The sequence below is a fragment of the Oculina patagonica genome, chromosome 9, assembly GCF_052425735.1.
Source record: "Oculina patagonica isolate OP01 chromosome 9, crgOcupat, whole genome shotgun sequence".
NCBI classification, from domain to species: Eukaryota; Metazoa; Cnidaria; class Anthozoa; order Scleractinia; family Oculinidae; genus Oculina; species Oculina patagonica.
This window is the reverse complement of record NC_135766.1, coordinates 16,959,909-16,974,816: the sequence shown is the minus strand read 5'-3', so window position 1 is coordinate 16,974,816 and position 14,908 is coordinate 16,959,909. Positions and strand designations below refer to the sequence as shown.

The 14,908-nt window shown below is 40.5% G+C and overlaps 1 protein-coding gene across 1 annotated transcript in view; it reads left to right on the top strand.

Annotated features, from left to right (window-relative positions):
* LOC144666945 (E3 ubiquitin-protein ligase UBR5-like) overlaps nucleotides 1–14,908 on the top strand; it is a 53,105-nt gene that overhangs the window by 19,793 nt on the left and 18,404 nt on the right. The window contains 15 exon segments of the mRNA XM_078528385.1: nucleotides 273–404; nucleotides 609–720; nucleotides 1,567–1,724; nucleotides 2,465–2,554; nucleotides 3,638–3,736; nucleotides 4,046–4,127; nucleotides 5,038–5,286; nucleotides 6,609–6,848; nucleotides 9,291–9,531; nucleotides 10,310–10,642; nucleotides 11,434–11,580; nucleotides 11,997–12,263; nucleotides 12,828–12,978; nucleotides 13,336–13,499; nucleotides 14,381–14,762. Of these exon segments, the coding sequence (XP_078384511.1) occupies nucleotides 273–404; nucleotides 609–720; nucleotides 1,567–1,724; nucleotides 2,465–2,554; nucleotides 3,638–3,736; nucleotides 4,046–4,127; nucleotides 5,038–5,286; nucleotides 6,609–6,848; nucleotides 9,291–9,531; nucleotides 10,310–10,642; nucleotides 11,434–11,580; nucleotides 11,997–12,263; nucleotides 12,828–12,978; nucleotides 13,336–13,499; nucleotides 14,381–14,762 (2,847 nt within the window).

Below are 14,908 nucleotides of genomic sequence, written 5' to 3'. Positions count from 1 at the left end.
GAGATTTTTTGTTTTTTTATGAACTGATTCTTGTAAATCAAGCCTTCAATTTTCTTAACATTGTTATATGCATTATAATTATATACACATAAATTATGACAAAAAATATCATAGGATTTAGAAACAATCCTACAAGTGTTTTATCAGCTTTTCCAAATGCCTCAAGTTATTTCCAACTAGTTTTTAGATGTATGTTTTGAAGCACAAGAAAATAGACTGAAGAAAACTACATGTATTCACTTATTTGAACATTGCATTTTGTATTTTTTCAGGTTGATGGACCCTATGCTGCTGTCAAGTTTCCACCCAAAGATAGCGCTCTTCAGTCTGCCGCCGCTGTGCTAAGTGAAGAAGCTGGCTCTCTTCTGCAGGATGTACGTCTCCTGCGCAAAGATGAACTTCAGGTAATTATCTCTCTCCTTTCAATTCACTCATTTAACACACCGGTAGTTTTGTTTAAAAGAAGAAAATATCTCATTTGGAAACTTGTATGATATACATTGTACTTATCTGATTATCTTATACTGGTAAGAAAGCTGGATTGTATATCTGGCAGTCCCTGTATAACAATGATAATGATGATAATGTGCTGTGGTTGTTTGTTCTAGCTGGTAAAGTCATCTGCAGCCAACAAGATTCCTGACTGTATTCAGCGTACACCAAAACTGTTATCTGTTCCAACAGGCACTAGACCACTGGCTGTAACTGTTAACTGTAAAGGTAAAAAGCTTATCAATAATAATTTCATTGATATTATTATAATTCTTTCCACTTTTCTAAGACTACAGGCTGTACAGGCTGTAAAAGTTGTTAGCCAGGGTATTACAAAAATGTTAGAAGTGGAACATTGAAAATCAAAGGAGGGATGCAGGAGAATAACTATCTCTCCCCTCCCCCCTCTCCCACCTACAAAAAAAAAAAAAACATTTTGTAAAGCAAAGTACATGTACCGGTAATATCCCTCAAAAAGGGGTGGCCCACTAGTTACCTCTTGGAACGAGACATGTTAACCATTGGTCCTAAAGCAATAGACCACGGCAATGCTGTAGCCCTAGAAATGTTCAATACAGGTAGTGTTTACAAATGAATGAAAATAGAGGCTCTAGAGAGAGTATTTAGCTAACTGCAAAAAAAGTCATGCAAGCAGTTCATCTCAAGCAAAAAATAGTCTTGTCTGCACTGCAAACTGGAACGTATTTCTAAAGAGCTTGCATATTTAAAGAGAACTCAAGCTGAATAAAAACAATGCACCAAAAATTTCCTCCCACATGATTTCTGATGGTCCACTCCTCAATTAAGAGAAAAAATTGCAACTGGGTCTAAATTGACAGTCCGGGGGGGGCTGGCGGGGCGCTGGTTTTTGCCCCCCGCACACCTAAATTGACAGCCTTTGTCTGTTGATAAAACAAGTTCAGATGTAAATTACTGAAAGGCATCCCTAGCAGCAAACTGCAGCAACAAGTGGATTTTCAAATTACCTTGCAATCTTTCTTTCACTGTACTGGTGTAATTGCATTATTAACTGGTGTAATTGCACGTCTGCCAACACGTCGTTTTATCTTGTAGGAGTTCATGTGATGTTGAAGACTTCATCAGGGGTGCGATATGCTCTTTATAGCCTGGCATCATCCAAACCAGAACCTGGCGGAACTATGCCGAAAGACTGTGCGGCATTTCTTAGCCAGCCAGGAGCCCGAGATATTCAGCTATATCCAACAGGAGATGTAAGGAGAAAACCTTACTGAGTGTATACCGTAAAATTCCGGTTATAAGCCCCCCCAGTTTTAAGCCCATCTACCTGGAAACAAAAAAATGCATCCGATTATAAGCCCCCCCCCCCCCCCCCCTCCCGGATATAAGCCCTCCCTCTACCGGATGACAGTACTGAACATGGCTAAATGTTGCTTTATTATGCATTTTTAACTTAAAATGTATTTCGATCAACACTCCCGTGGCTCTTTTCGAAACGATTTTTTCATTCCGCTTATAAGCCCTCCCGGATATAAGCCCCTCCGCTTATAAGCCCACCCAAAACCCCTTACGAAGTTGTATAAGCCCAGGGCTTATAACCAGAATTCTACGGTATGTTGTGTTGGAATTTAACCCTACACTTGTAGGTACAATCTGGTATTATCCTTTGTTAAATATTCATTATCATATAATTATTACCGTGTGTACACGAGAACAAAGGAAAATAGGTGTTTGCCAATGTTCATTTTAGGCATGAATCACTACCGCCCTTTTTTGCACTGAAGCCTTCAAATATGGATCAATAACCATGAAATGCATATAAATTCTCCTTGTTTTCTTGTTTATAAAATGTCATAATTTCCCATCTTGGCAGGAGGAAGGGTACAAAAATTGAACATCTAGACAGCCCTATTGAGAGGGGGCTTAATGCAGACTTCATAATGTGTTTTTTGCATGTATTTGTAATTATTTTTCTGGCATTGTTGCTTTTCAGGATTCCTTAATTATGATGACAGACACCAATGGAGCATTGTTTCCTCTGTCAAAGAACTTTCTTGGTACTGTGAAAGATCCTGCTTGGACGGTGAGTGCTGTGTGTTGCCTACAATCTTTGACAAAACCTTGGCCATTCTGTTTTTCTCACTTGAAGCATAAAATAATTAATAAGCAATTTCCCCCTCTCCACCTTTACAATGTAACATAGCATTCAAAAAAAAAATTGTGCCTCCAATTAAAAAGTAAAGGTAAAGTCTGTGTCCGAGCCATGAGGCTCATACAGCCGGAGCTTATCCCGGTTTCCGTAGCATTAAGCGACTAGGAGTATTGCTACTCCCCCCTGGATGGGATGCTAGTCCATCGCAGGGTTACCCCCCAGCAGTAAATTCGCCGGAACCCATTTATACACCTGGGTGGAGAGAGGCACTGTGAGAGTAATTAAAAGTGTCTTGCCCAAGAACACAACGCAGCGCCCCGGCCAGGCCTTGAACCTGGGCCGTTCATCTCGGAGTCGAGCGCGCTAACCATTAGGCCACTGCGCCTCCCACAATTTCTTAGGAGTTTGGGCACACGTGTGGTATCCAACACTGAAACAGAGGTGGCGGTGGGTGTGTCAACAAATTTTGTCAATGATCAAAGGTTTATGCTAATTGGAATTTATGTCTTGCACTGTGGCTAAAAGAATTGAGGTTGGAATATTAATAAAAATGCACTGATTTTGTTCTACAATGTGATTGGCCTTCATTGTAGTTATGTGGAGTACACTAGTTGGTGTTTAATGGTGGTGACGTTGATGATCATCCCAACTGGAGTGATCATTCAAATCTACAGATGGTTGACAAAATATAGCTAGGGATTGAAATAGAAATACCTATGGTGACACTAATTGGACTACTATGAAAAATTGTAGTTATCAGTAAGTCTGGGTAAACTGAAAAGTGATAACTATGTAAAGTTCTTCATTATTCAGTGTTGTCTTTGCATTAAGTTAAATAAGCACACAATTAATCTCTTTAATATTATGTTCCCATGTGCATCCCTTCCAAAGACTGAATAGCATGAATTAGGGTGCTACTTCAGCTTATTGCATTCATTTCGAGGGAAGGATGTTCTATTGGTTATTGCATGCATGTGACGTTCGGCTAACTTTATTGTTTTTTGTTACCTGTAGGATCTTCCTCCTTTGCAAAGCCTTGGTGTTGGTGTCACATCTCTGAGACCAGGGACTGAGTGTAAAGCTAGAGCTCTTGTGGTTGTACTTGCAGTACAAGTAAGTCCTATACATTCATAGATCTACACACTATTGTTGCACTGGTTGTAATGCAGCGTGTTGAGAATCATGTAAACCAAAGATGTTTATGTAACTTGCGCGAGAGCCCGTTCAGATGTTTCACTGATAGCCTTGATGCATTTCCAACAAAATAGCTCGCTCTTACCGTGTAGTTCCTTGCCCCCGAGTGGGGGATAGGGACGGAAACAAAATAGCAGTTCAACTTAAAAGCCCATATTCAAGCTTGAGTAAGCTTTTTGTTTAGCAAGAGTTGTTGCATTTTTATTAAATCTTTCCTGTTATATGTAGACCCAGCAATTGATGTGTCACGTTCTCAAGAGTGACTATGATGCTATTAAACAGTTTCTTGATTCCATGGAAACAGATCCTGGTAAGTTAACAATGCAGTTAAAAGAAATTTAATAAGGCTTAGAGTTACAGTGCCATTCTCACAGCCAAGTCTAAAAAAAAAGATAATTAAAAGCGGCAAAAAACTTTAGTTTTTGTACTTTACTTTTTGGGAAGGAAACCTCAAGTCTTCGTCTTTGTACTTTCACAGAGGTCATAGTCCAGATCCCAGCAGTGTAATATAGCTTGGTGATAGAGTGTTTGCACTGGATTGGTTATTGGTTGAGTGATGCACTACAATAAGTGACAAAAGTGTTGACACATTGTCATTTTAGGCCCCACTTTGCTGTTACAGTCCACTCTCGTTATAGCGGACACGCTTGGGGCATCGTTTTGTGTCCGTTATAGCGAGAGTCCGTAATAGAGGGAGTCATTTCCAGTCAAACCTCTTTTGTCGGGGATCTGGATTTTGTCCATAATAGCGGGTGTCCGCAAGGCGAGAGTTCACTGTATTTGGTCCAATTTCACGCTTTTGCCCCTCTTTTTCACCCCCCCCCCCTCCCTTCCCCTATCAAATCAATGTATGTAGTTGTACAACTGTAGTTTGTGTTTGGAAGCCCTTTGCTACAATCATACATCATTGGATGGAGAAGAGGGGGTATGTTGGCATAGTGCGATGAAAATTAAAAAGTAGTGGTAAATTTTCCATAGAAACTGCTAGGCGAAGCCACTTTTGACTAAGATTGTAGATTAATTTTCACTGAGACTTTTTTTCAACCATTTCAGTTGATACTTTTGCATACAAAATCTTGTATTAACTTTTTAAATTAGAATTTTCTTAAGTGGACAAAAAGACTGAAATGCGCTCTTGTCATGCAATCTATTTACCATTCATTCTATTAACCAAGTTCATATTTCAGTTCATTTATTATTCATTATCCATCTATTTACAGTCAACATGGGCAGCCTCTTAGAAGCAGCTTTACTGGAAAGATGCGATGGTAACAGGAACATTCTCCATGCATGTGTCTCCCGAAGTTTCCCAACATCTGCTCATGAGCCTGGCGAGCCAGCAGAATCCCAAAGTAGTGGCTCAACAACAAATACTGGTGCACTTGGTAATAAGCTGGAGTCAATTAAAGGTGCAGTAGACGCTCTTGCTGCGGCAGTGGCAGCAGCAGCAGCAGCTGTACGCTCAAGTGGTAAGAGAAAATGCCCTGATGCTGAATATAAATTTTGTTATAAGTTATATAATAATTGTGTGATAAGAATACTTTATTTACCCCCTGGATTTCAATTTGTAAAAAGGAAAGTCTGTGTCCAAGCCATGAGGCCCATACAGCCGGAGCTTATCCCGGTTTCCGTAGCATTAAGCGACTAGGAGTATTGCTACTCCCCCCTGGATGGGATGCTAGTCCATTGTAGGGTTACCCCCCAGCAGTGAATTCGCCGGTACCCATTTATACACCTGGGTGGAGAGAGGCACTGTGAGAGTAAAGTGTCTTGCCCAAGAACACAACGCAGCGCCCTGGCCAGGCCTCGAACCAGGGCCGTTTGACTCGGAGTCGAGCGCGCTAACCATTAGGCCACCGCGCCTCCCACTGGATTTCAATTTGTAGAGTAGCTTAATTGTAGCTTATTCTCATGGCAACCTTAGTACAACACCAGGAACTTAGGACCCTACTCTTTGCGATAAGTGTGTGGGCTCTGTAATGTCCCCTGCTGGCTGTAACAGTGGAGATGCAGGAGATGGGTCCTACAGTTTATCGTCCTTATTCAAGAAGACTAGAACATCTATCCAGATGTCACTGCAAAGGCAGCACATTGACCTCAGTTATTTTAAGGCCTTACTTTTGAGTGAAATGGTCATGGGCATCCTTTACACTTTCAATGCTTGTGCATGTATTTATGTTAGGCTCAAACAAAAGATATGTCTGCAGAACTTTACCTCTGACCTGTAGAGCAATGTTAATAATTACTGATGGTAACCCCCATAGAGTCCTGCCTTGAAGCCCGTTGAATCTTAAGCCTAACCCTGTGTAATTTTGTTGTCTTTTCACTTAGTCTCTACTTAGTTAAGAGAGGACTATGTGTATAGATCTATAATTCATTGCTTTAATTGTGATAATGGAAAGCAAGCTCCTAAAATCCAGCTTAAAAGCCTATTAGATTGCATAGTTAACCTTGATAGCTTTTTGTTGTCTAATTCTTTAAAATTAGTATTAGCTAACTTTTTACTTGCTTGTGTGATTGGGCAGCTCTAACTGTGCTTGCTACTCTAATTTGTTGGAACCGCTTAAGTCCCGAGAGTGACTGACATCAATTTTCTCCTCACAATAGCAATACTTCATCAAGAGAAAAAGTTACGAGAATAAACAAAAAATTATGATCAGCAAAGGGAAATCGATTTGATAACTAATTCTCCCAACTAATACTATAAGAAAATGTACAGAGATCCGTCAGAAGAATTTGCATGTGGATATGGGGCTTAAGTAGACTGATTGTTTCTCTCGTTGTTTCCCAGATGGTGTAACCAGTAACTCGGGTGCTGGTAATAGCGCTGGTGCTGTCAGCAGCGTCAGTGGTAATGGAGGTACTGATAGTAGACCAGGAAGCAGTGGGGGCTCATCAAGACTGGGTGTGCGTGAGATGATGCAGCGGGCGGTGACTGCTGCAAGATCTGCGTCATCCTCGCTTGCAGGACTTGATGTGGAGGAAGATGCTCCCATACCCACTTTGCACTGGCCACCAGCTGATGCTCCAGGTGATAACACTGATATCATTCTTTGTGCCATACATTTAATACTAATAAGTGCTTATTAATTCCCTTATTCTATAAGAGTAGTCTTCAGCTCCTTTACCACTCTCCTCATAACCTTTCATAACAACATTTAACGCCTGGAGGTTGGGTGCCAAGGAACCTGGGGGCTGGAGCTGCCGACCCCGAACCCAGGTAGCAAGAACACCCCGAAAGCCTGCCCTAGCCACAACCCAGCTACGAGCCCCGCCCGCCACACCCAGCCCCATCCCAGCACCCGTCACACTGAATGAAATTCAGTGGAAAAAAAAAAATATATATATTTGAAGTAAGCCACAACGTCTCGAGCACTAAACTCAGTGAAGCTACGCGACTCAGTGAAACTACTAGCACGTGCAACGGCGCACGCATAAGAATGCGGCAGGTAACAGCTTGCCCGCAGCGCTTGACACGAAGTAAATGCCATGCAAAGGAAATTGCCAGCCCGCCAATGTACGCTAATAAACGCCAAGCCACACCAACGCCACGCTAACGCCAGACAACTACAGAACAGCCACAATAGCTCCTAGTCGCTAACTAAGTTAAATAATATATTTAACCTCATTAAAAATCAATGCACTAATTCCCTACCCCTTCCCAAGTGCTTTGTGCAATTTGAGGGCCTGACCAGTCTAGGAACCTTCTCTAACTATCAGGCCAACACACTGTATAAGATCAGGGCTGCAAATAATTTGTTTTCACTTGAAAGGACATGCGTCCTACTTAGACACCATCTAGGTCAGACAAGACAAAATTGTGGTCAGACAGATTTTAATTAATCGTTGCCGTAAAGCGATTTACGATCAAAAAATTGTCTGGACATCATGTCCAACCACACTTGGGATTTAGCTGGACATGAGCAAATTTTATCTGGCCAATGTCCGATGACCGACTGTTTTGCAGCTCAGTGAGATGCAGTACTAAAACTATGGCAGGCCAGGTGTGGCTCTGTCAATCCTCCAGTCCTGCTTAGTACTGGTTGTTTGAATAATGTAATTAAACATCGGTAATTTCTTGACATTCTCTGTCCTTGCTATTCTTTGAACGCACGATTTTGGAGTTAAGGACGGTGCCTACTAATGGCAAGGTATTTTTGCCCGGCCGATGACTATGTAAGAAATGTAGATGTTACCAAGGGCTACTAAAATTCAAAAAGAAAATTGGGGGTAGCCACGCAAATTTTCGAGATAATTAGGTTTGAAATCTGGAAAAAAGTGCTGACGTAGCATTTTAAAATAAAGTAAAACTAAATGCAATTTCCTTGCAAATTCCGTTTGAAATTGTTTTTTCATGAACAAAATCAACATTAAATATAACAATCTTTAAAATAACTAACAACTAATGTCTTCAGAACTGCGTGATCCACGTTTTTATTAACAAAATAATTGCGTTTGAGCTATTTTTGACTCTAGCAGCTCTCACTTGCACGTCCAGAAAATTGGCCTAATTTTTTTTCACTTAATGAAAAATTAAACATGTGCTCTATAGACTTACTACTTTCATTTTATAAAATAAAAAGTAGGGGTCACCACGCGTTTTTAAAAGTTATACCAGTTGTTTTCAGGTTCTATGGAATCGCTTTTAGGGTCTGTTACATTTTCCTTTCCCCTCCCTAGCGAGTTGAATATTTGCATCTCGCGCGTGCACTACGCCATTTGTAGTTAGCAGTTTGCGGGTTACGTTTTAGCGCTTAGCGATTTGTTTTTAACTTTTAATGTAAGCCATTTTTCAGTGGTTAGCGGTCAATGGTTACTGATATGTTGCTTTTCCGCTGTTCCTGGCTTTCTTTTCGATGTCTCCCCAAGTGTAGTTAAGGGTTTTAAGTTCGCTTTCTATCGTCCGCCTCCAAGTTGTTCTTTGTCGTCCTCGCTGTCCTTTCCCTTAAAATATTAACTCCAAAATCGTGCGTTCAAAGAATAGCAAAGACATCTAGAATGTCAAGAAATTACCAAAGTTTATCTAATTCTTTTATCGCTTCGACGAAAGAACTTTCTGAAGTATATAATTAAACAACATTCAGACAACAGGTCAGGAAATGGCCAGGGTTTTAAAAATTAAATTCTTAAAATTAATGTCAGAAAAAAGTCAGGGAAATAAGGCAGGGAAAATTGACATTTTGAAGAAAAATTAGGGAAAATCAAAAATGTTTTACAACACCTCTGATTGAATACCATTGAAGGCTGGAAGAAACATTTCAGGACAATGTGTTCATGGCTATGTTTTGTTTTTGGGAGTGGACGCTGGAGGCCACTACTACATGTATATCGGACATTTTATATTTATTTGCTCAGGGAAATAGTTATTTTTTGTCAGGGAATTTCGAAAAAAATTGATGTCTGTGGCAAGCATTATTGTTTTTTTTTTTTTACCCCAAGCTTGTGTGACTCAAATTTGGTTTTGACCTTTTAGATGCACAAGATGATGAAACAAGCCCATCGTTAACTCCAACTCCACCAGTTTCAATCCCTGCACCGGTATCATCGACAGCGTCAACAGTCGCGGCAGCAGCAGCAGGAACAGCAGCAGCAGCAGCAGCATCCAGTCAGTCAACAGAATCACTGAACACGCAGAATAAGGCTCTTAAGTGCCTGAAACTGTTATGTGACAGTGCTGTGTTGGCTCCATTCCTGCTTCAACTTATGACTGCCAAGTAAGCAATTGCTATTAGTATTCGTTTTGTATTGTGTTAACCCATGTCTTTGCAATCAAATGATGTTCTTGACAGTCTGTCTCGGGTATAGGTCGGTGAAACAATCTACAGACTGTATTAATGTGTTGCCTTGTTAAGATGGTTTATACACCTTGAGGTCATTCCTTATTGCATTGTGCATCTTTACTACACATAATTTCGCACTTGGTTAACCTGTGCTTTAAATTGGCAGCCTTTTTCTTTGTGGCTAGACCACCCCAGAGAGGTAAATCAACATTTTCTCGTAAACGAGTTTGCCATATGGTGACCTGTCATTCTTTTTCTTGTTCTGAACTGAGAAATAACTTAATTATAGACCGATAATTATTACCTGTGTAGAATAAGAAACAATAGCTGGAAACATGAATTAACATGTCGCAAGCAATCGTAAATGATCATGGTGGTATTAATTGATGAGGAATTATATCGTATAAACATGGTACTGTTGCTCCTAAATGAGTGTGGGAACCCCCTAGTTTATTTCAAAATTTAACTTTCTATAAGGTAAACAGCTAATAGGAAACGTTTGACAAAAAGCTCAGTGTAATAATAATAAATAATAATATAATAAATAATGTTTTAAGAGGAGGCCTCCAATCACCTAGGGGGTGGTTTTCAGGAGGGTCCTCTGTGTAGATTCAAAATCAACCTTGAGTTCTGTGAGCAGGGCTGGATTCAGCATGCCATAAGGGGTCTGTTTTATCAGGCTAACTCTGTGTTTTCATTCTTCACTTGTTAGGGATACAGATGGCTGTACACCGTTCATGGCTGCCGTTCGTGGCCGTACATACCATGCTGCTCTCACCTTGTTCACCACAGCCCAGTGTTTAGCTACTAACCAGAGTGGACAGATTGACAGAACTGTTCTAATATCCATGGTGTGTCCGTCTGACAGTCACCCAGATGCTTCTCCTCTTCATGTGCTGTGCTGTAATGACACATGTTCATTTACTTGGACTGGCACAGAGCACATTAATCAAGACATCTTTGAGTGTCGCACTTGTGGCCTGACTGGCTCTCTTTGTTGTTGTACAGAGTGTGCTCGAGTGTGCCACCGAGGCCATGACTGCAAGTAAGGTTTTCAGTGAGCTCTAACTACAAAATGTCTAGCTTTGTTACACATAATTCATATTTCCAGTGCTGTCAATAATTCTCTAATCCCTACCATTCACCATTAAAAAGTACTTTCACCATCCAAGTGGTTAGTGCACTGGACTTCAGATGGGGTGGTCCAGGCTTGAGCACTGGCCAGGGTCATTGTGGTGTGTTCCTGGAAAGACATCACTGTTGCACTGCCTCTCTCCACCAAGGAGTGTAAACGGCTACTTGCTGGGACAGCCTAGAAATTGACTTGTAAATGCTCTTTCCATTTCCGCCTTTTAAGAATTGCCATAAAGCTCAGATGAACCTTTCTCGACCTTTATTGTGAGTTCCATCTGACTTTCTCAAACTCGTTTACAATTCATCAAGTTAAAACAAAGGAAATCAAAACCATGGCAGGCTGTGGTTTGGATATGTGATCTTAACGACTTTTTTCTCCATTTTCTCCGTAGTTTTATTTTTCATTGAGAAGATACATGTATATCTAACACCCAAGAGAGTGATCATCACAATGCGTTATTTCCAAACGCCTCAGAGTTCGTCAAAAATACGCTGTGTTCGTATTTTAAACTCTCTTCTCGGTAGTTGGAAATGTGATGAAACATGCCCTCAAGTGTTTTATACATTTACTTTTAATCCACGTTGTTTGGAATAGGAACATTTGCTCTCCATTTTGCGATAGTTTGTAACCCTTTTCTTATAGTGCCAGTATACTGTATCCTGTATTGTTTGCAATAATTAAGGCTATTCTTATCCAATCAGGTTGAAGAGAACAGCACCTACTGCTTACTGTGACTGCTGGGAAAAGTGCAAGTGTCGTGCCTTGGTGCCAGGGTCCCAGGCTGCACGCATTCAACTCCTTAAAAAACTTGTGTCCGAGACTGACTTGGTTAGCCGGCCCAATGGAAGGTATGCTGACTCTTTGAATCTAAGCTACAGTAGAATCCCAGTTTCACAAACCCTTAAGGGAATCGAAAATTGCTTCGAGAAATTGGGGGTAAAATTACAAAGAAGTACTATCCAAGGGAAGTGAAAAAATTAATTATTTGGTTCGAGAAATTAGGAGTTTTGAGGAACTGATGGTTTGAGAATTCGGGATTCTACCTCATCATTAACTTTACATGTCACTTGTTCAATTGAGTTTGTTTGATTGCTATTAAGATTTTGCAATTTTCTTGCAAAAACTTTGAATTCAGAAGGTCAGGGCTTTTGTTGACTTTCTAATTCTTGGGTCAAATTGTCACCAGTACATTTTTGCAATGTTCTTTCCAAGACTTGGATGACAGCAGGTCAGACCTTTTGTTGACTTTCTATTCTTTTTTCAGAGGGGAGCATCTACTGCTATTTTTAGCACAAACTGTGGCTCGACAGACTGTCGAACAGAGGCAATTCCGACCACACCGCACTGCTGCAGAAGCACGTCCCAAAGCCAAGGCCAAGACACTTGGAACAAGCGGAGCGACTCCACCACTCCCTGAACATGACTTGGATCCTCCTAGGTTTGCTCGCAAGGCTCTGGAGTTCATCTTACAAGATTGGCGAGCTGTTAGTGCCATGTTGAGAGATGGCTGTCGATCACCAGGAGAGACAAGGTACAGAGATCACATTTTTGATGTGTTGTTTGTAAGGAAATCAGTTTACAGGCCCTAAAGTGAGGGGTTGTTTTCCTCATTAAAACCTGGCGCATGAGGCGAGTTTTGCCTTGAAACAAAAAGTGAAAATCACTTAAACTGTGGCTTTTTGCATTGGGGACAAAAGAAATCATTCACAAGCTAAAAGCATATTAATTTTGTTGCAAGTTACCTTATTATAAGAATATAATGAAGCATTTTAACAATGCGAACAAAACCTAGGCGTAATAATATTAACGCAAATTTTCGAAAAATTACGTACTTACATGCACTTAATTAACGCAAATTTCCGTGTGGAACTCATTTACATGCATTTAATTAACCCAAAATTAATGCTTAATGTGTAATAGTTTCTATAGCTACACTGCGCTTTTCACAAGTCAAAACAACAACGTCTAACAACACCGGTAAATGGGAAGACAGAAGCGGGATGGTTCATCACCATGACTTGTCTTTCTATTCATTGCATAATGTGCTTCTTTATGATTATACCTGTTGACAATAACCAACGTTTGTTTCTGTTAGACCGCATGTACATGAGGGCAGTGGTTTACCTGATGCAGGTTCAAGCCACCTCATTCCTATGACCGAACAGGAAGACCGTCTGTCAAGTCAGGCAGGTACAGTGCGACTTGATGCATTCACACACTGTCTGGTGGCCAAGTGTGGTCCTGAGGTAAGATGTTGTACAATTATTTTTTGTAATTTTGGGGGTTCAATAAATATCTCAGTTATGTGTACATGTAAGTCTCTGTACATTGGATAAAATCTTAGTTTGTGTGCATTCAATTCTCGGATAGCTATTGAACAGTTCTTTGGTGCAGTACTTGTTGTTTTAGCACAGAGTAGTCTTGTGATGTGTTTTCTGCTAAAAGTTATCGCACTTAGTGCTAGAGTATTATGGTATAAACTCTTGTCTTTTTTGGGGTGGGGGCATGCATGTAAAACACAAGGGTGTAATTGCACACCATTTTTCGAGCAAGTCCTTAAGAGAGACGACTTACATTAATATAACAATTCTGTTATTTTGCAGATACTTGATCCCCTTCTTGTTACGCTGGTCACTGCAATAGAGAATTCTACTGATCCCAACAAATCTGATGAGATGAGCCTGGCTCGGCGCTTTATCAGATCTGTAGCAAGAGTATTTGTTGTGTTGGCATCACAAATGGCACCTGCAAATGGCAAACGGAAAGTGTAAGTATGACATTCAATAATGTATCTTCTGCTATTAAAGGGACAATGTCACGAGCTTTACTTAAAACTTTAAGAACCTAAAGACGTATAGGAATCTACGAATAGTGGTCCAGTTTTGTTCAAAGTTACTATGCCAGTGTACTGAAGCTATAAACTAGTGATATTTATGTGATGCCATCAGGAACTTTTGAACTCAACTTGAAAAAGTCAGGCTGATTTTTTCCAGTTCTGTCCTTGTTGCTTGGAAACAGCTAAAAAAAACTTTCAACGACTCCCATCTTTCTTCACACAGTTTGCTTTATATCTTCACCTTGATGTTCTATATGTATGCATCTAGTGTAGCTTTTTTTTAAGCAGAAAAACCCCTGTGACATTGTGAGTGTGTCCCTTTAATAAGTAAATTTTTAGCAATTTATCACGGCTATCAAAAAAAATCGCAGGCAATCTGTTACGATACATAGCTGGGGTTTGAACAACCTGGCAAAGACTTAGTGCTGGAATGAGCTACTGGTAGCTATCCTTGTAGGAGGAACAGGGTGTAGAGAACGATAGTAAGATTAAAAAGTTGACCTAGGTTTCCTAGTAGGAAGTTAGCCAATACAGAAATCATTAATAATGTGATGAAATGAATCGTTCCATGGCAACTTTATTATGCAAATCTTTGTAATTGCTTTAAACTCCATACTTCTATGATATCATTCTCACTCCATTACCGGTATTCTTCAAGACGAAAGTTGTGCATAACTTTGATGCAAGATTTGAGATAGTCAGATCCCAAGGTGTTTGCCTGGTTGCAAATGCGCTCAAATCTACATTGTACATGTACAAAATTCTTCCATATAGTATAGTGTTTTACTTGTTTGTTTCTTTCTTTTTAACAGAGGTGTTGTTCAGCCCTTGATGAAATGCCAGCGTATTTTTCAGTGCCTGTCAACCATAGCCATTCCTGAGCTTGTTCAAGTCGCTGATGCAATACTTGCCCCGGTACGACTAGGCATCTGCCGTCCAGCTCAGCCCTTCAGTCTTTTGTCCTCTACACTAGAAGCCACTCAAGCCAGTGAAGATTTGTTCACTGTAGAGCCATTGCCCATGAGGCCGTCAACACCATCTTCAGTCGAGGAGGCTTCCACCCAAGAGAGGCCTAGCGCTCATAGGGTGCGAAGCCAGAGGCACAGAAGGAGGCAAACTGTTACCATTTCTCGTGCACAGGAGCAGAGTTCTGTGGCTGTGGAGGGACCATCTGTCGATGGAGAGGAAGTGGAGGTAATGGTCATCATCTGAAATGAAAAATGGGACCAAGTGCATTGTTGAGTTATACATTGTATAAACACGCAGGATTTTTTAAGAACATGAGAGAAGTGCATAGAGTACCTTATTATGGGAAATTAACGTTTGTGTTAATCAAGGTA